At 40.8% G+C, this 24,487-nt stretch overlaps 1 protein-coding gene across 1 annotated transcript; it reads left to right on the top strand.

Annotated features, from left to right (window-relative positions):
• The first annotated feature begins 15,363 nt into the window (after positions 1-15,363).
• On the top strand, positions 15,364-21,944 carry LOC115577295 (T-cell immunoglobulin and mucin domain-containing protein 2-like). Its single transcript, XM_030410298.1, has 10 exons — positions 15,364-15,624; positions 15,788-16,039; positions 16,364-16,615; positions 18,263-18,598; positions 18,670-18,789; positions 18,984-19,049; positions 19,275-19,328; positions 20,846-20,914; positions 21,006-21,077; positions 21,334-21,944. The coding sequence occupies exons 3-10, from the start codon at positions 16,591-16,593 to the stop codon at positions 21,405-21,407; spliced, it is 816 nt and encodes a 271-aa protein (XP_030266158.1). The 5' UTR covers positions 15,364-15,624; positions 15,788-16,039; positions 16,364-16,590; the 3' UTR covers positions 21,408-21,944.
• The last annotated feature ends 2,543 nt before the right edge of the window (positions 21,945-24,487 follow it).

Genomic DNA, 24,487 nt, shown 5'->3' with positions numbered 1-24,487 from the left:
CGTCACACAGAAACAAGAGGAACAATCTCTAGAAACCTCTGACAGAGGAATTTACATCTGATGTTAAAATACACTTTGTATTGTTCAGCTGTTGTTTTGTTGCTCTCATTCTTATGTCTGTGATATCTGCTGCTCTGTCCTCTGGTGTCTCCTCACAGGTGTCTGGTGGACGGAGCTGCTGGACGTCCTGCACACCTCAACAGTCTCTTCTGGTGGTTTTGGCTCTGCATTTTAAAACCTCTGCCAAGGAGGACTGTGCTTTCAGTGGCCACAGCTTTAGCTTCAGTCTTATAGAATAATATTTTTGAGGCTTTTACAAACATACGACTTACTGTTCACTTCAACAAAATCAAAGGTTACATCTAAAAATAACAAAACATTTTTTGTAGCATGAAGAGAATTCATCTTAAATTAACAAACCAGACAATGAAATGAACCTTTTAACCATTTCTACCTCGAGCTGTTTGTTACTGAAGTTATTTATAAGATTAAGAATTCCGTTAAGAACCATTTTGGTAGAAAAGCTCACTGTTGACTGTAATGGAAAATGTGTTTTATGTATTTCAAACTGCTCAATCTTTGTCCTACACTGTGTTGCTTGGTCAAAGGTGCATTTTGTCGTTTTTGTGAATAAATCAGAATCAAAAAGAGAGAGAGAGAGAGCTTTATTTGTTTTTATTACAATGGTACAATCGATGATCACCATTATTCTGTTTTTCTAAGAAGACCCGGGGACATTTCCAGCTGATTGAAGCCTTTTTGAAGCCAAACATGATGTTTTTTCTTCAACCATGTGTTTTTTTTGTGCCCAAAGCTAAGCAGAGTATTCTGATGAGAGAGGAATAGAAAACTGAAGTTAAACATGCGTCAAACATCAACGTAAAGAACAGTTCAGTTTGGACTTTTTTGTGGTTTTGCAGAAACGCTGAGTCAGTTGAATAGTTCCATTTCTTACCATTTCTAGGTTGACACTGTCAGGTTGGGGTTTTAAGGGGAAAACCATTTCCTGACAAATGAGAACATGAATGTCAGAGTCTTAGTAATCCGGGGAATAATCATTGATTAACGACTTTTACAGTTTGATGACTAACAACTGTTGGCAAACAAGTTCAGGTCAGACTGTATCTACCTTTGTCGGGGTTCGGACTTTGAGATGGATAGATGATGGCCCAGTCGGCAAACTTTAGTGTGGTGATTTATTTATTGAGACCAAAACCAAAGAAAAATATCCACAGGTGGCAAAGCAAAGTGGCAGGAATATTTACAACAGGACGGAGAGAAAAATATTTACAGAATTCAGGCAGCAACTGGGACCCACATGCCTCTCAGCCGAAAGCTCCCCCTCAAGTGAGCTGAGCTCCCTTTTAATACCCCTTGGCCCCTCCCCCGGGCAAACCAATTAACCCAGCACAGGGGTTTCAAAACATAAACAGGGAAACAGAATACCCAAACCCAAAAACCCCATTAACTTTCACTCCAGTATTGTGGCACTAACAACCCTTCATATGGCTGTGCCATTGTTCACACAGAACACCTCAATTCACAATACTTTCAATACAAACAATAATATTAGTATAGTCCGTGGTCACCTGACCCAGAGCCAGCCCAAGGCATAAGAGAACTAAGCAGCTGCTTAGGGCCCCGTGACCACTAGAGGGCCCCCAAGAGCAATTCACTTAAAAATGAAAAAAGTGATTTTTTTTTTCCATGTGTGAGTAATGATGATTCATATATTATCAAATGTACATACTTGTACAAACAACAACAACAACAAAAAACCTTACATCAAGAGTGTAGTTTCCTGCTGCCTCTCTGCTCGATATGTCAGAGCTCCCCTTGTAAGGTGTGCAGTGCAGCCAACTGTGCAGTGCGCACTGAGCATCCAGGAGCTCGGAGCAGGTGATGGCGCAAAAAAGGACTTACCCCTCTGGGGCAGAAAACAGAAAAAGGAAGAAAGATGAAGACGACAAGATAAAGGTATGTCTTAGTAATGTAACATTTGTTGATATTTTGTTCCAAATACGTTAGCCTATAATAGCAAATTTGCTAGCTTACATTAGTTCAAAACGTCTGACTAGGTTTTTGTGTTTGTGTAATACTTTGAATAAGTTGATTTTCAGTGTATATACATTATTCTGGGTCGCTTTTTGGCATCAAAACAACGTTTTTGATAACAGTGTTTGATAGCAAATGTTTAATAACTAACGTTAATTACAATTGCTGTGACTTTTGCTAGCAATATGGTTTTGCATTAATTGATTAATTTAGTTAACTAACTAGTTTGTGGTATGTTGTTTGCAGTTGTTTGCTGCAGAGCACAGTATATTATGTGAGTAAATAAACATATTCCTTTTACATCATCTCCTTAATATGCTCATACGTTATATGAAACTTCCCCAGGAGCACTGTTAAAATAATTCTGAGGCACTGACTCAGCCCAGGGGCAATCCACCTCCTCAGGAGCAGCCAAGGCTGATGACTGACGTGGTCAAAAACTGTCACCATATATATTTAATTTCTAGTCAAATTATCTCATTAAGATATAGTTATATAAGATATAATCATATGACAAGGGATATGTTTTTTTTATCTCAGGTCCATCTCTAAAACAGCCTTTAATTGCTCAGTGCTCTGCAGAACATTCTGAGATGAATATTTTTTTTAATATAAGATATAATCATATGACAAGGGACATGATTTTACACAAATCCATATTATTTAAAAACGTATCAAACAATTTTCAGTTGTTCCACAGTTTGTTTTCTTATTCCAAGCTATAGCTGTACTTTTTTTATTTAGAAAATAAGCTGCATCATTTTCAAGTGTAATATGACTATAACATGCTAGCTTGTTTTTCATCTCAGGTCCATCTCTATCCACTGTGCCCACTGTCCCTTTTGTGTCTTCTGCAACCTCAGCTGTACCTGCTAAGTTAACAACAAAACAGCCTTTATAATTGCTCAGTGTACTGCAGAATATTCTGAGATGAATAATTTTGTCCAAAAATATTATTTTAATTTCCCTGTAGGTCCTTCATCTTTGGTCATCGAGATTGATTTGTCGTCATCAGCATCCAGTTTGGAGCAGGATCAGCAGCTCCACCAGGTGACCCAGCTGAGTGTCCCTCTTTCCTGTCAGACTCAGAAAGGACTGAACAGGTACTAAGAGGGCCACTGCCTATAGAGGACACATTCATATTCCCAAAAAGACACGATGGACGAAGCCCCCCCCCCCATTTTACCAAAGATGTTGCACATTTTTACATAGTTTTCAGACCTAATTCATCTTAATATTTTATTTATAAACCATCTGTGTTACCTTGTACCTAGTATTTGTCTGATTTTTTAAAATGTATTGTATTTAATACTGTCTGTTTTCGTACATTTGGTATTGCAGTTTATTTAAAAAAATAATGATGAAGCAGATTGTGTTTGCAGTAAACGATTAGTTTATTTTGTTACTTTTAATTGGCCTACATGACATTTGGTATCCCACTTAGTACTATATCACTTTGAATATTAAGTGTTAATCAACCCCAGGCTGCTCTTGTAGCTGAATTTGCTACCATTTCAGATTAAAAACCATAGATGGGTAAAACATGTCGGGCTGCTCTTTAAAGGAGTCATCACCTGGTTTTTTACATATCCAGTCCCTCTTGGATCGCTTTGGATCAATTCTTAAAACTTATTAGAAAAAAAATAATTTAAAAAAATCAAACATAGAGCTTGTTCTGACCCTTTTTCATACCGCGACTTTCTCACGCGAGATTATGCGCGAGGTTTTGACCGGTCCGGATGTGCACTGTATTAATATGTAATGAGGCGCGCGTTGATTGGCCGCAGGAAGGACAGAGCCGGAATGGGGGGCGAGCCTGCATGCACACAGACTCCACAACATAAACAGCCCCCTGTCATGGCGCACACACTAAATGACGAACCTTACGGAATTCAGGCATTTATGTACGAGCCGGAGTCGGAAACCGAACGGGAGAGTGAAGAGGCAGAGACGGTGGAAGAGACACGTTTACAGCAGGACGTCTCTGAATGGTAAATTCTTTGTTTTTTCCTTCTTACTTTTCACACTCGTGTTTTACATGTAAGACCTGAGTTTTAATGCTGGCAGTCACGATGTATGGCGTGAAAATGACAGAGAAATAAGCAGATTCTGCGTGCTCACTCTGGCTGAGGACGGCTGTGAGCCGATGCTTGATATGCAAGTAGCCTCCTGTGGTAACGTCACCACAGGAGCAGAGTCAAAATCTCCTGCTTTAGGAACGCGCACTACTGTGCACTATTCCTGTTCAGAAAAACAGCCAAAGCGAAAAAAATAAGCCACTTTCAAACTCCAGCTTTTCAGGCAAGTTTCAACAGAGGTCCAACACCAATATGCATGATTTAACGAGAGAAATTGTGATTTCCGGGTGATGACTCCTTTAAGGTTTTATGCATTGACTACTCCTGTGTCACCAGTAGGGGGAGTTGCTGACTTTGCCAAATATTAATTGAAAGATTTTTCTGTAAATTTGCAAATCAGGTTACTGCTTCTATGGCATTAATCACTGTGGAATACAATCTAACTACAACAAAAAGTTCTCACATTTAGTTTTACAAGTGTATTCGTAATGATAATAATGACAATAATCATTTTTATTGGCAGTAATAGAGGGCCCCAAAATCAAATTTTGCTTAGGGCCCCATGGAGGCTTGGGCCGGCTCTGACCTGACCCATTGAAGCGCGCCAACCAGCGCTATTTATGACGTAATCGGGAACTGCCTCGCTTCGGCCCGTGAACCCGAGACAGACCTCCGCAGCAACAGCAGGTGAGCGTGTGTGTATGTGTGTGTGTGTGTGTGTGTGTAGCGTAGGCGCCGAGTGTGCACCCTCGACGACCTACGGTGGGCGAACAGAGTTCAGGGAAACGGGCGAAAGTTTGTGTCACTGCTGGACTGCGAGATGCGGTCTGTGAGGAAACAGTGTGGACGGAGCTTGGCTCCGCCGGAACAATGAGAGCGCAGAGTGCGCTCCTGGCACCGGCACTCTCTGAGAGAGAGAGCGCGCCGGTCAGGGAATGACGGGCATTCAAAGGCGCTCCATCACAACCTTGTTTGCTGTACCTGTACCACACACACGACAGGTAGACGAAGAGGAAGACAGGATGCCGTAGTCGACAGTGGACACTTCATCCATCAAATCATGATGTTTGTGGTGTTTAGGAGCAACTGGGAGACAAATGCACACTGTATTTAGAACATCTGCACAAAAACATTTAGTTTATTACTGTTTTATGTTACTTTAAACTTCTCCTGATTGGGGTTAGTGTTCCCCACGGTTCTGTCCTGGGCCCAGTGCAGTTAATTTGTGGATTTTATTAAAGTTTAATGTTACCTGAATTCATCACGGTCAGCTCCCCAGCTGCTTCCCTGTTACAGAAGTATCTTCCAGCGTCAGAGATAGCAGCTCTGACAATAAGAAGTGATTTATTTGCCAGTAAACTGTATCGTCCGTCCAGGTCCTGGATGTGTTTCTTTCCTTTGTCACCATCAGCTGTCAGTATGTCAACTTTGCTTCCATTTGTCTCTCTGCTCCACGTCACGTTTACCTCCACAGATGGAGGACAGCTGAGAATGATGGACATGTTCTGATCGAAGGGTTTTTGGCATTCTTCTGTAAAAGAAACACAGTTTTGAACAAATACACACAAATTGTCACGCCGCGGTGAGGGATGTCCTGTCTTGGGTTTTTGTCTTGTGAATTTCATGTTTTATTTTGAAAAGTAACTCTCCTCATGTTCAGGTCACTTGCCCTTCCTCTTGTGTCACCGGTCTGGCGTCTTCCCTGATCCCTGATTGTTTCCACCTGTGCTCCCTCCCCTCATGTGTATATAGTCTTTGTCCTCCCCTGTCTTCGTTGCCAGAGTATTTCGTTCGTTTTCGTCGAGTACGTCCAGCCCTATTCACAGCCTTGTTCCTTGCCTTGATATTCCGAGAAAGTTAAGTATTGCCAAGTTTTGTTTTTGTATATAGTCTTCCTCTGTTGTAGAGTGATTTTGATTTTGAATACCTTTTTGGTCAGATTTTCGTTTCGTTTGTTAGTTAAATTTCATAGCCTTTGCTTTTCCTCCTGTCGGAGTGTTTTCTGTTCTTTAAAGTTTTCTCAGCCTCATTCAGAGTAGATAATTTCATAGCCTGTGTGCCTTCCTCCTTCGAGAGCGACTTTTAGTTTTTAGAAATTTTCATAGCATCTAGTTTTCTTAGATCAGTGTAGTTATCTCCTTTCCTCCTGCGGGAGCGTCCTTTGTTCTTGTTGTGTTTGTGTTTTTTGTTGTCCATTGGACCCATAGTGTTTCATAGCCTGTTCTGTTATCACTCTGTCTACAGAGAAACTGTATATAAAAACTAGAAACATTTGCATTTCCTACGAAAATACAGTGTGAATGCTGAAGACTGAAGCGAAATCTGCTGAACGTACTGTCGAAAATGCATAAAACTATAAGGTTGAATGGTCGGGAATTTGCAGAAAAAGCTGAATTTTTCCAAAGCTGAAAAGGCAGAAAGGCTTAAAAGTAATAGGTTGAATGGGCTAACAAAGGTGAACATTTTGATAGCTGAACAATCCAGCTGAACATGAAGTTTTATGTTTGAAGGAGTTGAAAAGGCAGAAACATGAATATCTAAAAAGGCTAAAAAGCTGTAGATTAACAGGGCTGAAAGAGCTTAAAAAGGTGAAAGAAGGCAAAAAAGATGAAAAGCTAAAGGCTGACGAGGACCAAAAAAGTTTAAAAAGGTGAAAAAGGATGAAAAGCTGTTGAGTAAGAGGGCTGGAAGACGTTAAAAAGGTGAAAAGAATATGAAAATCTGTAGATTAAGAGGGCTGGAAGAGGTTAAAAAGGTGAAAAAAGGATGCAAAGGTAAAAAAAGTTTGAGGGTGAAAGAGCTCAAATAGGTGAGAAAAGGATGAAAAGGTAAAAAGATGTAGAGTAAGAGGGTTGGAAGAGGTTAAAAAGTTGAAAAGAATATGAAAATCTGTAGATAAAGAGGGCTGGAAGCGGTTAAAAAGGTGAAAACATATGAAAGGCTGTGGAGTAAGAGGCGGAATGAGCTTAAAAAGGTGAAAAAAAGACTGAAAAGGCCAAAAAGTTGTAGAGTAAGAGGGCAGAAAGAGGTTAAACAGGTGAAAAAAAGGCTGACAGGTGAGAAGTTAAAGGCAGAAAGAGGTTAAAATGGCTGCAGACATGCTGCAGCAGGAGCAGAAACACAGACGAAAATGTCCCCATAAGGAATGAATGGGAGAATGCCTGCCAAACTCCTGCGATTCTTGAGAGAACTGTTATAGTTATCGCCAAAACATGCTATATGTTGAGTAACAGGAGACATTGCTGAACGCACCCATGTTATTTTTATTTCTGTAGAGTGCATAATGAGGGCACAGGAGCGAGAGACAAAACATGTACCGCCTGCGATCCTCCAGAAATTTGTGCTCAAAATTAACATTGCTGCTTATGGGGAACATTCAGGAGTGCTTGTCGCTCTCAGGCTCCTAAATCCAGAACCGTAAGTCCTACAGCTGAAATGAGAACATCAGCTGAAACCCAACAAGATTTCCTACATTTATATGCCTATATTGTCTATATCAAGTACAAGATGTGGGATCCAAATCAAGCTGAAGCAAAAAAAAATCCCGTTTTCGGAGCTGCTCCTCACTCTGGGGTGTGGCAGTTGATGATGTCACGCACTCTAGCTCACGCAATACACACCCATTATAAACTCAGAAGACGGGCTTAAAATCCTTAAAACTAAAACTGCGACCATTTCAAAACCGTACAAGATTTTTTAAAAGTGAATACAAGGTCAATAGTTCAAGGTTTTGTGATTCATTTAAAGTTTGAATGGTGTCTCTCGCTCAACGTATGAGGAACAAGAAGAGGTTGAAAGTCGATGAGTTTTGAAGAGGATTTGAAGTTTTTCCCATCTGCTGCAATGTTAAATTTTTGGGGGAAAAAGTTGAATAGCTGAAAAAGTTGAAAAGTTGAAAAGTTGAAAAGAAGAAGGTTGAAAGAGCTGAAAAAGCTGAACATTTGAATGTTTGAATGGTTTGAATAGGTGAACGTATGCTAAAGTTATAGCAGAATGAAATTTGAAAAAATCCCCATAAGGATGAATGGGAAAAATTTTGCATTAAAAGCTTAATATTTCCAAAAGTATAAAAGGTAGAAACGAGAAAGATAGACGCCATCATGTCCTTAGAAAGCTGAACATTTTGATGTTTGAATGGTTTGAATAGCTCCAGATTTGAAGGAGAAGAAGAGTGCTGAAAAACGTACGGAAGCAGGATTAATAAACCCCAGAAGAACAATAGTGTGAATGCTGACTCAGCATTCACACTAATAAAGCCTGTCTGTACAACTGCCTTCCTGCATCTGAGTCCTCAGTTTCTGCTCAAGCCTGACACAAATGTTCAGTATATAGTGAATCTGTCTGCATTAAAACACAGCTGAGACCAAACTACTGAACTGTTTGTTATATTGCATTATGGCAATGGACTGGCAAACTTGTTTTTTTCTGTTTCTGTGACCGGCTGACCTGTCTGACGTTCCTGATGTGCTTATAGGGGGAGCTCAGGTAATGTGTAATCTAGTGCCCCCTGTGTAAAAAAGTTATTTAATACACCTTAGTCAGAATCAGCAAAAATACATTTTTTGTAAAGGGGAGGGTCGAGGCTGCCCACTGGACTCATTTCCATACAGAGGTCAGTTTTGGTGATTGGCTGTTGGTTTTGCACATATTGAATCATTAAGTCCCAACATTGCGCAAAACAGTCTTTGAATAAAAACTGCTGATTTTGCTCTTAGTAACGCAAAAGTGGTCAGAAAAAGAAAAATGTGGTTATAAACAAGAGACTCATTATATGGGTGATGATGTACACAAAACATGTGACTTAAACTGAGCTGAGCCATTAGATACGTGAAGCGATAACTGTAGACTTTAACCTTCCTCTTGAAGCTAACAGAGATATCAGTATTCAGCCCGGTCTCCAGGGCATAATGTTTTTTAAATCACAGATCTATCCAGGGTTGACATTTACACCATCATGTTCACATTACAGGAGTAATAGCCCCTACTGAACGCGGTGTCATTATTACAGCCAACAAAGCCGCCGAACGGACGACCTTACACCTGTGGACATAATGGGAAGTCAGACCATCTGCACGTGTGATTGTGGCGACCGAAACAGGTATTTTAGGTCAAACCATGATATGTTCCTAACAATAACCAAGTGGTGTTAGTGCTTAAACTTAACCAGAGCATCAGAACAACACTGTGAAAAGAGAGAAAAAGAAAATGCAACCAAAACAAACATAAATGTTGCTGTCATCTTCTTTCAAACGCTGCTTGACTGGAGTGTTTGCTCCATCTACCATTGATCTCAATGAACCATCTGCTGATATTCACATAACTGGAGTGGATGAATTCATATTTTCTTCTACCATTTGTTTTCTTTTATACGTGGTTCAAACTTGCACTGCATTTCGATAGAAACTCTGCAACTGACTGAATAAAAGCAATTTGTCGTTTATGCTCTCGCAACATTTAGAGAGGAGAAACAGTTTTGAAAGCCAGAGAGGAAACAGGAAGCAAAAGGACTTTGTGGTTTGATGTTACCCGGTTGGATAGCGGGAAGCTGCACCACTGACTCTCTGTAACATAAGAATCTGTCTGGGTCTGCAAGAACTCGTTGAATGTTTTGTTTGTCTGCAAGTCGAGGACGATGGAACACTGGAGGGCGAGGAGTGAATGCTGGAGGGTTAGAGTTAGACGCTGGAGGGTTTCTTAATAAAATAAATTTACGGGAATAGGTTGTCATTTGATGAAAGCTTATTTATTCAGTTCGTTCAAAATCTATAAATTTACTCTCAAAAACTAGAGTGCGCCTTTAATGTGATGGGAAGTTCTGAAAAATACTAAAATGAGGAACTGGATTTGATGAATTTGGCCAAACTTTTATGCACAATCAGTATATTCGGTTATTAAAATAACAAATTAAAAGGAATCAGATGAGTCTGTTCTTGAGAAGTTTGCATGATGTCACACTTCACACCTTCCGTCTCCACCACAGCTCTCAGTGTGAAGCTAAATATGGTCTGTTAGTGATGACAGCGAGTACAAAACACTGAAATAGAGGAAGACTGATATTATTTTGAATATTTTGACGTGTATACAAGACGAACATCCCAACGAGAAGCAAGTAAAAGATCTGAGAGCTGTGAGAATGTCAACGTGTAGAACGCAGAACTGTTGAACTTCTGAAGACACGGGGGGAGCAGTCCTGGGTGAAGAGCGAGTAGAGGAGGGGGCTGAGGACACACCCCTGTGGTGTGCCAGTGTTCAGGATGAGGGTGGATGATGTGCGGCCTCCCATCCTGACGTTTTGTGGTCTGTTGCTGAGGAAGTCCAGTATCCCGGTGCACAGTGAACTGTCTAAACCCAGGCAGTGAAGTGAGTCTGATTAAAGTTCAGTATCTGACTTCTCTGATTCAAGATGTCGTCTGTGGAGGTCGAGCTAATAATACCAGTACAGCTCAGTGTTCAATGATGGCACGAACATGTTTGACACACAGAGGTCACACCACAACACTGTGGGGGCGATAGCTTCCATCATATACAGAATATATCTGTTGTACATGGTGTGCTGCAGCTCTTTCCTACACAACTGAGAGGTTCACTTCCTCTTTTCTGTGTTACCAGCTGAGTGTTTGGCAGCAGAATGAGTCTGGACTCCCGTCGCCGCTCGAGACGACAGCCTCAGCTATTTGAAACGTCTACACGCTCACATGTTGGGAACTTGGCCACACGCAGAGTAAAGAATAAATTGACAGCTTGTTTTTTCAAAAGCAATTCAACTTCTTCCCCAAAAACTACAGAATGCACCGTTAATGTGTAGTTTGTAAAGATATTGAAATGAGGAACTGAGTTTGATGACTTTGAACAAACAGTTGAACCACAAATGACACGAGAGTTAGCTGGTATCAGTTCCAGCAGCTCTATCTTTTTTTTCATCACTGGTGAGAACATGATGTCACCCTTCAAACCTATTGTCTCCATCCGGCCCAGTGCCCACACCCACACCCACATCCTCTGCATCATTTATAAAAAAAGTCACTTCACTTCTCGGTGTGTCTCTTCTTGTTTTTCGTGACCTCTGACAGTCGATGGTACCACTTTACTTTCCTTCATGAACAGTGTGAAGATGTGTTTGGTCACACTGGTGGGCAGATGGGTTTGTGGGATAACGTGATCTCTTGCCAGGCTTCAGGCTGTTGTCGTTCAGCCAATCAGGTTCCGATGAAAAGGTTAGCGTAGCTTCTTTAGCATCAGTTCTATCAGAACTGGAGGGTTTATTTCACTGAAAGAAGAGCAGCGAGCAACACTGATGGAAACATGTCTTCAGTCTTCTCTCAACTGACTCCAGGAAGGGATGGATTCACCAGCTGACTCCACTGGTGGTGACGCTCTCCTGCTGTTGATCTGATTGGTTGAAGTGTGATAAACTTGATGGTTCGTCCAATTGCCTGAGAAGTATTTTTTGAAAATGGCTGCCCTTTTCATATCAGGTTCACATTATATGTTTATCAGCTGACTTTCACATCAGGAGGTGGAGGTGTGGGTGGTGTTGTTACAGTCAACAAAGCTGCATGTGGGCGAATCTGTGGGGAGATTTCCAGCTGTTCTAGTGGCGACCAAAGACCGCTGATTTTCACAGGACGACGGACGATCTCCAACCGTTTCTGTGGCGACAAGACAGCTAATAAGCGTATAATGTGAACATGGTATAAAGTGTTTGGTACAAATGTCAACCTCGAGAAACTTCCAACTGTTTGTTGTGACTGAAATTGATTATTCTTCAACGGGAAGTTGAACCATCTCCATTAGTGATCTCTGCGACCAAAACACGGTATTTAAATCTAAACCATGATGTTTTACTAACCCTAAACAGAGCATGAACTCAGCGTTCGACCTAAACAAACGTTAAGTTGCAACATAACGAAACGTTCAGTTTAAACTTTTGGTGATTGGTCAGGTTTCTTTGCACCGTTGTCTAATTATCTATTAGCAGCTTCTGTTTGGTGTGTACCTGATGATGAACAGACAGCCATCACTGGATTACCTTTAAACTGAATGAATATATATGATGGCCACTTTATTCGGTACACCTGAACCTATAACGGCTCTCAACCCAATCACCAGAACCCACAGACATGTTAAACAATTACGTTTCTTCATGTTTCTTTGCTGTGGCGTCACTTTGCTCGAGTTCTGGTGCCGATCGGACACAATAAGCGTCGACTTTCTCTCTGACTCTGCAGCCCTCACCCAGCTCGTACACCACCACCGTCCTTACGTCCACTTCCTGACATGAAAGTCAGCTCATGTCCAAGCGTGTGAAAGTGACATGACACAGTTCAGTATAGATATGTCAAACAAATCTGAACACGTGTAGTTTGCAGGAACATTTCCAGCTGTTTTTCCTCTGTCACTGTATTTATCTTAAAAAACACAGCAGGCATCATAAAGTTTGACGGGCACGTGACTCCAAACAAGCCTCAGTTGTTCCTCCATGAGGCCTGAGTGCACATTTATTTGCAAAATACACAAATCAGTTATCTCTTGAATCTGTAATAAATGTCTGACATCTGATGTAACTGTGTTAGTCAAACAAAGACAGACACAGATAAAGGCTCTGTGGCTTTGTGCTGTTATAGTTACGTGTGTGAACACCCAGACAGCTGAGTTCCTGTTCTTAACTCAGATGGAAACTGTGGTCAGTTCAGTCGCTTCAGTCTGAGAGAAGATGAGGTTGAATATCTGCAGCTGCCTGCTGGTCTTTGTTCTGGGATGTAAAGTCACTGCAGGTAAGAATATTGTTGTTAGATTCTGTTCGGTGCCGTCTGACGTCAGCATTGTTCAGAGTCGTAGTTTCATCGAGTTTGTAGTTCAACATCGACATGAAGTTCACAAGAAGTCTGACAGCTCGTAGTCAAAGTGTCATAAAGTGGTTAACATCAGTTCAGTAAGTGCGTTAGAAGCTAGTCGCGATGTATTTACATTAATAAAGAGCAGAACTAAAGCTTTAACTGTTGTTCTCTAAATGTCTGACCTTCATCTGATCAGATATTTGATTGTTGCTTTTTTGCGGATAAAGAACCGAATCAGTCACTCGATCTTTATTTGTACACCAGCACCAACTCACAATAGAAGTCATGACACGTTACAAACTGAGCAGGTTCAGAACAAACTCCTGGATTCATTTATTCACAGAGATCCAACATTCCCTTAGCAAAAAGTAGTTTATTCAAGTGTACAAGTATACTTATTTTATACTAAAACTGAGGCAGTATTCTTGAAGTGTTCTTTTTATATACTATATTTTATATACTTAAGAAAAGTATAGTGAAGTATACTTGGCTTATACTGAAAAGTATAAAGAATAATCTAAGAATAAGTACATTAATACTTAGACTTACACTTATACTAAAGCTTATACTTGTACTTCAGTATACTGTAACGCCCCTTGTGGACTGTGGCGCAAAGACTCTTGGGTATTCTGTTGTTGTTGGTGTAATTATGGTTCGTGAATGTGTTTGTGAATAAGATTATGTGTTAAGGCCCCCACACACCGCCCAGACGTCCAACTGCCTTTTCCGACCACTCTGTTGTCTCTTGTCTGACCTGTTCGGCAGAAAAGGTGCATTGAACACACCGCTTCGACGTGCTGCCTACTCCACAGTAGCGTGTACGTTCTGCGTTTGCGCGAGATGCAATAAGCGGGTGGCGCTTGTGTTGTGAGTTATAAACGAGAGGCTTGTGCACGCAACTCTCTTTACTTTCGATCAAAACGAAACTTGACTATTTCCGATAAAAACAGCTGCATACTAAACATGCAGCGAGGCATTACCAGACGAACAAGAATGAATTCGTCCTGAACGGACGTAACAACTAGTCTCGTGCCAGTACTGCAAAACATGAAAACGGGGAATGACGGAACGGAGTGCATAGAAAAACAAAGCGCACACAGTATTTCGCCCCTCCCACACACCACGCTGATTCGCCAGCACACCGCCAATCAGAACGGCCATTCAGCTGGCACACAACCAATCAGAGAATCCAATGGCTCAGATGTCCGACGGCCCTCCTCCTCAGACTTCGCATGCTCAGTCGGATCCGACAACGTCCGCGCGGCTCCGAAAGCTTCCGACAGAGCTGAACACACCAAACATATGTGTTCCCGACCTCGTCCGAGACTCTCCAAATGCTTCAGACGTCCAACGGTTGGGCCGGTGTGTTCCTGCCTTAAGACGGTTGCGGGTTAATTCACATCCTTGTTCTGTGGTTAAATTGTGTCGAATTAACGAAGATGATAAAAATGTTGGCACCGTGAGTGAAGGGGTGTTTTCCGGGAGAGACTTCCCGCCTGTTAAGCTGTGGGTGTGTGGTAATAAATGGTGAATTTCTGGCTAGAACTTGCCAAATTACAAGTACTAATACTTAGTATATCTTGATCTAAGTGCAGATTAAGATCAAGTCATTGACTTGTATTTACATTAAAGTTAACAGAATAAAAATGTTTTTCACTACACACATTTGCATTGAGGTTTTACCCTTGTTATAAACTTACATGTTAATAAACTAAAATGTGGACTAGAAGTATATACTTAGTACACTAGTAGTATATAGATGAGTGAACTTGTTGTATACTTGAAAGTGTACTTCTGTAAATTTAAAATGACCTTATAAAGTATACTTAAAGTATACTTTTATAAACTTAAAATGTTCCAATTTAGTCCGAAGAAGTATTAAATTAGTATACTTTCTAGTATGCTACAAGTACATGGTTCATAGTATACTTGCTATACTTATACTCAAGCATACTTAATAAAATGAACTTCAAGTATACTACTTTTTGCTAAGGGTTTCCCTCATGAGCACGAGGATCCAACAGCAGCGTGAATAAAACTGACTCGTAACAGGAAGAAAACCTCGCGCACAACCGGACTCAATGCTGGGTGGTCCGTCTATGTGTCTCGATCAAATCTGGTCCAGTTTCTGTCAGAATGCCACCAGACACACAACATAACAAGAACTCATTTAGCCACCAAACTCATTTTACTCATGATGATGTTTTAGATGATTGTGGCTGAAACCTCGTCTGCTTCTTTAGTCTGAAGGTGGTTTAACTTAAGGTCGTGTTCAATAAGTACTCTGACATTAAATCACTTTTGAGTTTCTTGCAGTATTAAGATGCAGACAGATGTGTATGTTATTGTAAAAGTGTAAATTGTTTCTTGTGCAGCAATAAAACATTAAGTAGTCGAGGAGAAGCAGTCAGTCTCTCTGCGTTGTCTTCACTCTGTGGAGGGTGAAGTGACGTGGAGCAGAGAGACGAACGGACACAGAGTTGACATTCTTACAGTTGGTGGTGACGCGGATAAGAAACACATTCCTGACCCGGGCAGACAATACAGTTCACTGGCAGATAAATCATTTTACATTCGCAGTGTTACCGTCTCAGACTCTGGAACATACTTGTGTAATAATGCAGCAGCTGTGGAGCTGACGGTGATCCCATCAGGTAACATCACACTTTGTTTCCTCTTCTTGTTTCAACATCTAGTTTCTTAGCTAAATGTTTAACAACTATATATATCACAATATGTAATGAAACAGTTGATAATTATGTGTGATCATTTTATGATGGTATGTCAAATGAATCTTGTTTTGTTTGTTGTGTACAGAAACAACCAGACTTGTTGCTCCAAAGTCGACCACTGTCACTCTGAACTGTCCTCATGATGTTGGAGGATCACATGTTCCAACATGGAGCAAAGACGGGAGTGAAGTACAACAAGATGAATATGTTCATGTTTCACCTGTGAACAAGACGTTGACTATAAGATACGTGCTGCCTGATGACTCTGGACTTTACTACTGTGATGGAAAACCTGCTGCGTACCTGATAGTGATCGAAGCTGAGACATCTGACAGAGGTGAGAGACTGCAGATATTTAACTGGTACAATAAGAGGAAATTATCTTATCAAACAACAAGATGCAGATATAACTGTGGACACATGCACAATACTGTAAATGTCTATAACGTACAGTGCAGTCTGGAGAGCAGGTTTACTGCTGACTGTGAATAAAGGTTAACAGACTATATTTACAAAATAAGAAGTAACTCACACATCCTGACACGGCAGTAATTCTTATTCTGAGCAAATCTCTTCACACAGCCACTGACTTTCTCCTGAATATGAGTGATAATTTTATGACAGTACGTTAAATGAATCTTGTTTTGTTTGCTGTGTACAGGAACAACCAGATATAAGGCTACAGAGAAGACAAGCATCACTCTGAACTGTCCTCGTGATGTTGGAGGATCACATGTTCCAACATGGAGCAAAGACGGGAGTGAAGTACAAGAAGACAGATGGGTTTATGTTTCACCTGTGAACAAGACGTTGACTTTAACATACGTTCAGCCTCGTGACTCTGGACTTTACTACTGTGATGGAAAACCTGCTGTGTACCTGACTGTGATGGAAGCTGAGACATCTGACAGAGGTGAGAGACGAGAAGTCAGAGAGGAACAAAGAAATATGAGTCAAATATTCATAATTTTAAAGAATATTTCACAATTTTGGGCAAATGAGCTTTTCAGTTTTCTTGCTGAGAGTTAGATAAGAGGATTGATGTCACTTTCATACCTGTCAGTTAAATATGAAGCTCAGATAGTCACTGGTTATCTTAGCAGAACCAACGAAACAAAAATTCAAAGAATATTTCACAATTTGGGAAATGAGCTTTTTACTTTTCTTGTTGACGGTGAGATAAGAGGATTGACTCCACTTTCATACCTGTCTGTTAAATATGAAGCTCAGCTAGTCGGCTGGTTATCTTAGCAGAACCAACATTGTTCTCCTGTAGAACAACGTGCCTGGTGTGAACTCCTCTTTCTTATAATTACACCTGATCTGACAGTTGAGCTTTTAGCAGTGAGTCTCTGTGTGATCAGGTGATTAGAGGTGCTGGTCAGTTGATTTGTTACCTTTGAACAGAGACAGGCTAACTGTTTCCCCTGTTTCCAGTCTCTGTGCTAAGCTAAGCTAACAGGCCTGTGGGTGTAGCTTATTGGCTACACCTAGGCTTTTTAGAGTGTGAGTGTCTGATTTAGTCTCTGTGGTGAAGATGTGTTTGTAGTGTAAATGTCCTCTGAACACTGAGCGTACCGAGGCTTCACCTAAAATAACTCAACACCAACAACTCAAACTGCAGCTAAACCAACAAGAAGACAAACAGCAGCAACAACTGCAGCATTAACACCAGCAGAGAACACTGAGACACCTACAGCAACCAGACAAACAGGCAAGAAGGGAAAGAACAACAACAGGAAGATAAAAACAGGTTTTTATATTGATGAAATCTAAAAGAGCTCAAACACAAATAAAAACCAACAGCATGAAGACGTGAGGAGTTATTCAAACAGATACAGATCTACAGTCAGTGCAGACATGTTTCTTTGACACTGTGTTAAAGTTAAACCTGTGGGTTTGTGGTCTGATGAAGGAAGTCGAGCACACGACATGCTCTGAATGCCAGTTCAACTCACAAGAACAAATGACCACAATAATGAAAGAAGTCTGTCTCAGACTAGAAAACGTCTTCATCAAGTCACTTAGAAACTATTTAATTACATTCATAACAACAATATTAAACAGAACCATCTGTGTAATGTTAAATCACCGGCTGTTCTCATGAAAGACTGTTTGAATTTGAAAGGTGAAGACTCGATACTATCGTGACTATAGTCTTAATTCAATTTGATTTAGAGGATTTAAACATATCTTTTCCTCTCACTGAGATATCAAAAGTCAAGATTCAATTATAGATCTGAAACTGGAACAAAGATCTAAAGTTTGAGTTAGAACGTCATTTTAAGATATTTACTACAGAGTCATGGATAATCTCTTAGTGTCAGGTCATTTAAACACAAGAACTTTATGATCGACTGTTGACACATTTAATTGCTGTTATATCTAAACTCAATACAACTCAATGGTCCATAGTTACTGATCAGAACAATATAGGAGATATTCTGAATTAAGATTTTTAGTTGTCAAGAATGTATTGTGGATTTGTTTAATGTACATTTTTATAAGTTTGATGGGATTTACGTACTGAACTGAATCTTGTTTCTGCCCCACTCGCAAGGAAAAAAGAAAACCACACCACCACCAACTACGAAGCCGACGACAAGGCTGACGCCGACTACGAAGCCGACTACGACTATGAAGCTGGCTACGACTACGAAGCTGATGCCGACTACAAAGCCGACTACGACTAAGAAGAGAACTACAACTATGAAGCCGACTACGACTACGAAGCCGACTACGACTAAGAAGAGAACTAAGGAGAGAACTACAACTATGAAGCCAACGCCGACTACGAAGCCGACTACGACTACGAAGCCGACTAAGAAGAGAACAACAACTATGAAGCCAACTACGACGAAACTAACTACTACAACATCACCATCATCAAGCACAGGTAGGTCTACAATGATGATCTGAAGTCTTACCAAGTCTTACTGAGTTATTAATTATGAATTTGTCTTCCAGTCGCTCCTCCAGAACAAAAACCACCTCTCCCTTTGGTGATTGGTATTGTTGTCCCCTTGCTCCTCATCATCCTCCTCCTCATCTTCTACCTGATTCATCGATGCAGGTTTAAAAGGCGAGGTAAATAAAACCTGACACAGTATGAGTGTAACATATTCTGCACACTTTAATATGTTAATTTATATTATAATAATTAATTTGTAAAAATTACATCAGAAAGTCAGATACAGGTTATAACTCAGATATGTTTTTGTGTCAGCTGATTATTACTCAACAGATTATCAGTTCTGTGACATTCACAGTCTTTTTCACAGGAACTGAGGAAAGATTCCAGGTCTATGATGAGATAAAGGGTGGAGCAGAGTTTCAGGTTACAAACGGTGAGAAATAAGAAGTGTTTCATTCTATAAAAAACTTCCTCCTTCCTCTTTCTGTGAGGATCCAGACTGATGTTAAATGAAATACCACACTGAGGGATTTGTGCTGAGTTTCCTAAAGTACAACCTGATTTATATGACTTGAACCAAATAAGCTGTATTAATGTATGTAAGTACCACTTCATGTATACAAATGAGTATTCTTCTATTTTTTGATTCTTCCTGCAGGTGTAGAACGAGTCCCTGTATCAGCAGTTGCATACTGCATGGTAGAATGTCCAGGTAAATAATTCAACTTGTCTCCACTACCTTTACGAAACGGCAAAAAGTGGCTTGTTTAGTGCAGATGACTTCACGATTTAGCACCGAGCAGACAGGAAGTCACGTACAGAAACAACGACTGCTGTGTCTCAGTTCAGGTCTTCATCCTTCAGAGGAGCATTTGAAGGCCAATTATGTCACAACGCGCCCTGAAGGCTGTCCCAATCTGAGGGCTCCTCCAGATGCTCCTTCTTTTCCCTGTTTCTGGAGGATGCACTTCTACGATCCTTCGTGGCCTCACATATCCCAATATTCTTTGCGTGCCTGAAAAAGAAGAAAGAAAGAAAGAAAGAGAGAAAATGGCGACATCACATGGCGTAGATCGTCACTGTCGCAGGCCTGGGCGGCAGAAATCGTGACGTAAGGGTAAAACATCTGGTGACACAACCAGGAAATGCTCCAAAGGCTAGACCGTCACATTTAACAACGGCTGACGAGGTTAACAAGGTCTCTCTGAAGGACTCGCCTTCAAAGACCACAAAGGCCGAGTCCTTCAGAGGATGCAGACCCTGAACTGAGACACAGCAAATATCTCAAAAAAGAGACAGACACAAGCTCTTCTAATAATCCTTCGGTCGGGAAAACTTCATGTTGTTGTTTTTATAGCACATACCTATAACTGCGGTCGCGAGTAGTTATGTGATTATCGTGGGAACTCCTCGGTCTCGTGACGCCAGTTGTCCGACCGTACTCGGTGTGGTGGACTCGAAACACAAATGTTGGTGGAGCAAAACCAGACTGGAGCCGTAACGCACCGTATACGTATCTGGTGGAATCTCGGGATGAAAGTTGATCAAAACACAACACAATGTTTATTTTCTAGAAGTTCTTTATTGCTTGTAAGTGAGAGCATGAATAGATGATGACTGAAGAGAGGATAGAAAACAATACACTCAGTTGTAACAGTCACAATATCACATATGATCTCTAGCAAAACGTTATTCAAATCATCTCCACATCCGTCTCATGATACACATGAACTTCTTTTACACTTCAACCATTGTTGTGTGTCAAACGTCAACTGAAGGTCAAAACACTTTTACACAGAAGAGGCTTCACCGACCCCCACTCATACTGCAACCACAAAACTATCACAAGATTTCACTATACATAAATAATAATGTATCTATATTGTTAAGTTTTATATGTAAGAACAACATATCAAAATAAGAAGGGACATTTGAACATTTCTCTCACAATCCCAAAGAACATTATGTTGACTTACCATCTCTGACATTTATGACACAATAGTTGTCTCATAATTAGTATTTCTTTATATCATAATTATAACATTTGCCCAATGAACAAGAGGCCTAAATAGATGAGAATGCGTTAGATGAAAGTTCATACAGTTTTTCAGGTTACAGGACATTATGGTTACAAAAGAGTTGTTGTCTCTAGGGCTAGCTCGTTAGCATGCTAACCTTAATTATAAGTTGGTTCTAATTTATAGTTTTTTCTTCTAAATGTTTTAATAGGTGGATCAAACCCAAATGATGCCACATATTACACCATCCCCGACCTTCAACCAATGAAAATGGCGACTGGTAAAGACTTTATAGACATTTATAACCAAATATTCTGTTGATGTAAGACAAAACAGTTCATATTCATCATATTATCATTTTTTTCTCACAGAAACATCTGGACCTGACGAGTCCCTGTACTCTGAGATCTGCGAGACTTTCATCGGTGGAAATAATAATGAAGGTAACTTTAAGCTTCAGCTCCTCTGTGAAGTTTATAACATGAGATGCTAAACGAGGCCGATTGTATTTTTTGTTATTCCAAATAAAGCAAAATAAAATGAGAGAACAAACAAAGTGAAAATCTACAAAAACTACCGGTGGGAATTTTCCATTCAAACGACCATTTGAGTGTAAAATTTGAGATAACGGGAAAAAAGTCTACATCATCAAATAATGAATGAAAAGTAATTTTTATGTGATTGTCTCTGGATCCACAGGTTCTTCACAGCCGACTGACAACACGTACTGTTTACTGCAGAACCCCAAAACATCTGGAAAGCATCCAAAGTGACCAATCAGCTGTTTGTGATGTCAGACATGACTTGGGTTGATGATGTCAGTTGTTTTATTTAAACTGTGAACATGTATAATATTTTGACTTGTGTTTTATGTAAATATTAGAAAGATACATTTTTTTACAATACAACATCTGTTATTTCTAGATTCTTACCTGTCAAACCGACCCAGTCTGCAGAATAAATGTTTGTACAGTTCTGGAAAACAGCAAATAACCTGAAGCTTTTATTTCTTTATGTTGCAACTTCACGCTTGTTTTTACATTTGAATTTCTCTCTTGTCACAATGTTGTGCTGATGCTCTGGTTGGATTTGGACAGAAAAACCACTTCATCACATTGTGGTTTGGCTTAAAGTACCTGCTCTGGTCGCTACAAACTTGACCACTTCACCAGAAACACGACTGGAGATGTTCTGACATGTCCTTACAAATATCCACTGATGTCACTCTAACATCACAAACATCCAGTAGTTTCACACTGCAGGTGTATCCCCTCCACTTCTGATGTACAGGTCAGGTAATAAACATGTAATGTGAATGTGACATGGAACACTTTGGACAAACATGGTACGCAGCCTCTGACACGTTCAGACTTCAACAAATGTCCAGACGACTCGGCTCGTTAAAACAAATCATGTGTTCTGTAAGAACTTCCTTTTCATGCCTTTGTTCCCCGTTTGAGTTTAAATCTCTCTGTAAATGTACATAATTTATTAAAAAACATCAACATTTGAGTTTTGATCATTTACTTACTGACATCATCATGATATCAAGAGAATGTTTCAATCTTGAGCAAGGCATCATTAAAGATGTCAGTGTGGTTTTTAATAAAGTTTTCTCACATCTCTCCAATTTCTCACTTCCTGATAGAAGGATATAATCCTCTTCCACCCACTGACTTCCTCGCTGACTGCTGTTTGACTATCCCTTTTTCTATTTCTGGGCATTGTTACATGGGGCTGGCGTGCGTTTCTCTCTCTCTCTTTCTCTGTGTTTCTTTCTCTTTCAGGTAGCGCTCCTCCCCCGTTAGCTGAGCACACCTGAGCGGAATCGGGGCTCTGGAGTGGGCGGAGGTGTTATAAGGGTGAGAGTACAGCGACACAGGGGGGAATGACACACGAGCAGCAGCACACCGGCGGAGGCTCTTCTCCTCCCGTTTCCTCCTGGCCTGATGGTTCGAGCCAGGTTACGAAGTCCTTTCTCCCCCCCCCCCGCGCGCCTTGGGTGCTGAGGGTTGATTGTCTTTGTTATTCTGCTTTCAGGGCTGGAGATCACCGGCAGTTTTGTTGTTCGCCTTTTGTTTTAGGTTTAGCTTTCATTTAGGCAGTTCAGGGGTAAGGTGCGGGAGCGACGGCCCATTGTGTGGCTGGTCCCACATCCTCCCATGTTTGGTTTCTTTTTGCCGGGGTCTCCTGTCCCTCTTTTGTTTGCTCCTGGTTTTTGTTTCCCTCTCTCTGAGAGTAATAATATATTTGGCATTCTTGCAGACTTTGTGAGTGGCATTTCTTTGTGTGTTGCTTCCTCTTTCGAGCTGTGCTATTTAAGTATCGGAGGAAGCAGTAACATATTTGGGGGCTCGTCCGGGATGCGGTTTACCGCATGAATAGTCAGTAAGCTGTTGAAGGTGTGGTGCGGCATTCTGACAATTTTTTTTTTTTGCTATGCCTAGGCGTATAGCTGTGATTTTTGCGTCAGAACAGTTGCTTGTATAAATAAACAGTATTGTAACTGTGCGTCCCTTTTCCGTCATTAAGCGTGGTCTGACGAGAGAGCTGCTGTGATTTTGTATGGTTTGCTGTGAAACCACATTGCCTACTTCTTTTTTTTTGTATGTGCCACTGTTTTTTTTTTTTCCTCTCATTTTGGGTGTTGCTGCTGCTGACCATTGAGTTTTGTGTGCATGGGATATTTCCCTGTTTGTATTGACTTAACAGGGATTTGTTTTTTCTGTCGGGGTGGTGGTGTCATTTGCTCCTGAAAATGGAGTTTAACCTCGAGGACTTTGTAGAACAGCCTACTTTGGATAAGTTACATACTTGCACGAAAGACAACTTGTTGGCTATTGTGGACCATTTTTGTGTCACTTTGCTTAAACAGGCGAAAAAGGAGGTGGTAAAGTCGGAGTTGGTGACAGCTTTGACTGACAAGCGGGATGTTACTTGTGACACCACTGTGGTCGCAGAGACTTCATCTGCAGGGAGGACAGATCCGACGGTACAGCTCCGCTTGAAGGAGTTGGACATAGAAATGCACCGAATTGCAATAAAAGAGAAAGAACTTGATTATGAATTACAGTCTAGGAAAATCGAGGCTGATAAACAAATTTGCTTGAAGGAACTCGACCTGAAGGCGCCCGATTTTGATGTTAATAAGTGCGTTCGTTTTGTCCCTCCCTTTAGTGAACAGGATGTGGATAAATACTTCACTCTGTGAAGAAACGTTAAAATGGCCTAAGACCATTTAGCCGTTACTTTTGCAAAGTGTCTTTACAGGCAAAGCCCAAGATGCTTACACATCCATGTCACCTGAGTCGAGTCTGGAGTGCGAAAAGGTCAAATCAGCTGTGCCGAGAGTGTATGAGTTGGTGCCAGAGGCGTATCGCCAGAAGTTTCGCCGCTTAAAGAAAACTGATGACCTTACCTATTAGGAATTTGGTCGCAATAAAGAAATTATGTTTGATCGTTGGTGTCGGGCTACAAGTGTAGCTGATTATGTTAGCCTGCGTAATCTGATATTACTGGAGGAATTTAAGAACTGCTTACCAGACAGGATCGCCACGTATGTGAACGAACAGAAAGCATCCACAGTCTCTGACGTGGTGGTCCTGGCGGATGAGTATGTTCTTACGCATAGGTATAACTTTGAGCGGCCTCACCTGTCCGCTGAACGTGGTGCACCTGTAGCCAATCCTTTTGCTTTCCCTATAAAGTCACATCTTCAAGATAAGGCTAAGCCTCCTAATAAAGAAAGTGCTGACACATAGGACAGGCCAATCAGTTTTTATTGAGACACCATAAGTCAATGTTTTGCTTTAGAAAATCAAAATAAATCCCCAAAAGCTGTAAACCTGTTGAA

The sequence above is a fragment of the Sparus aurata genome, chromosome 3 (assembly GCF_900880675.1).
Source record: "Sparus aurata chromosome 3, fSpaAur1.1, whole genome shotgun sequence".
Taxonomy (NCBI): Eukaryota; Metazoa; Chordata; class Actinopteri; order Spariformes; family Sparidae; genus Sparus; species Sparus aurata.
Note: the sequence above shows the minus strand (reverse complement) of the source record. Positions and strands in the feature narration are given on the sequence as shown.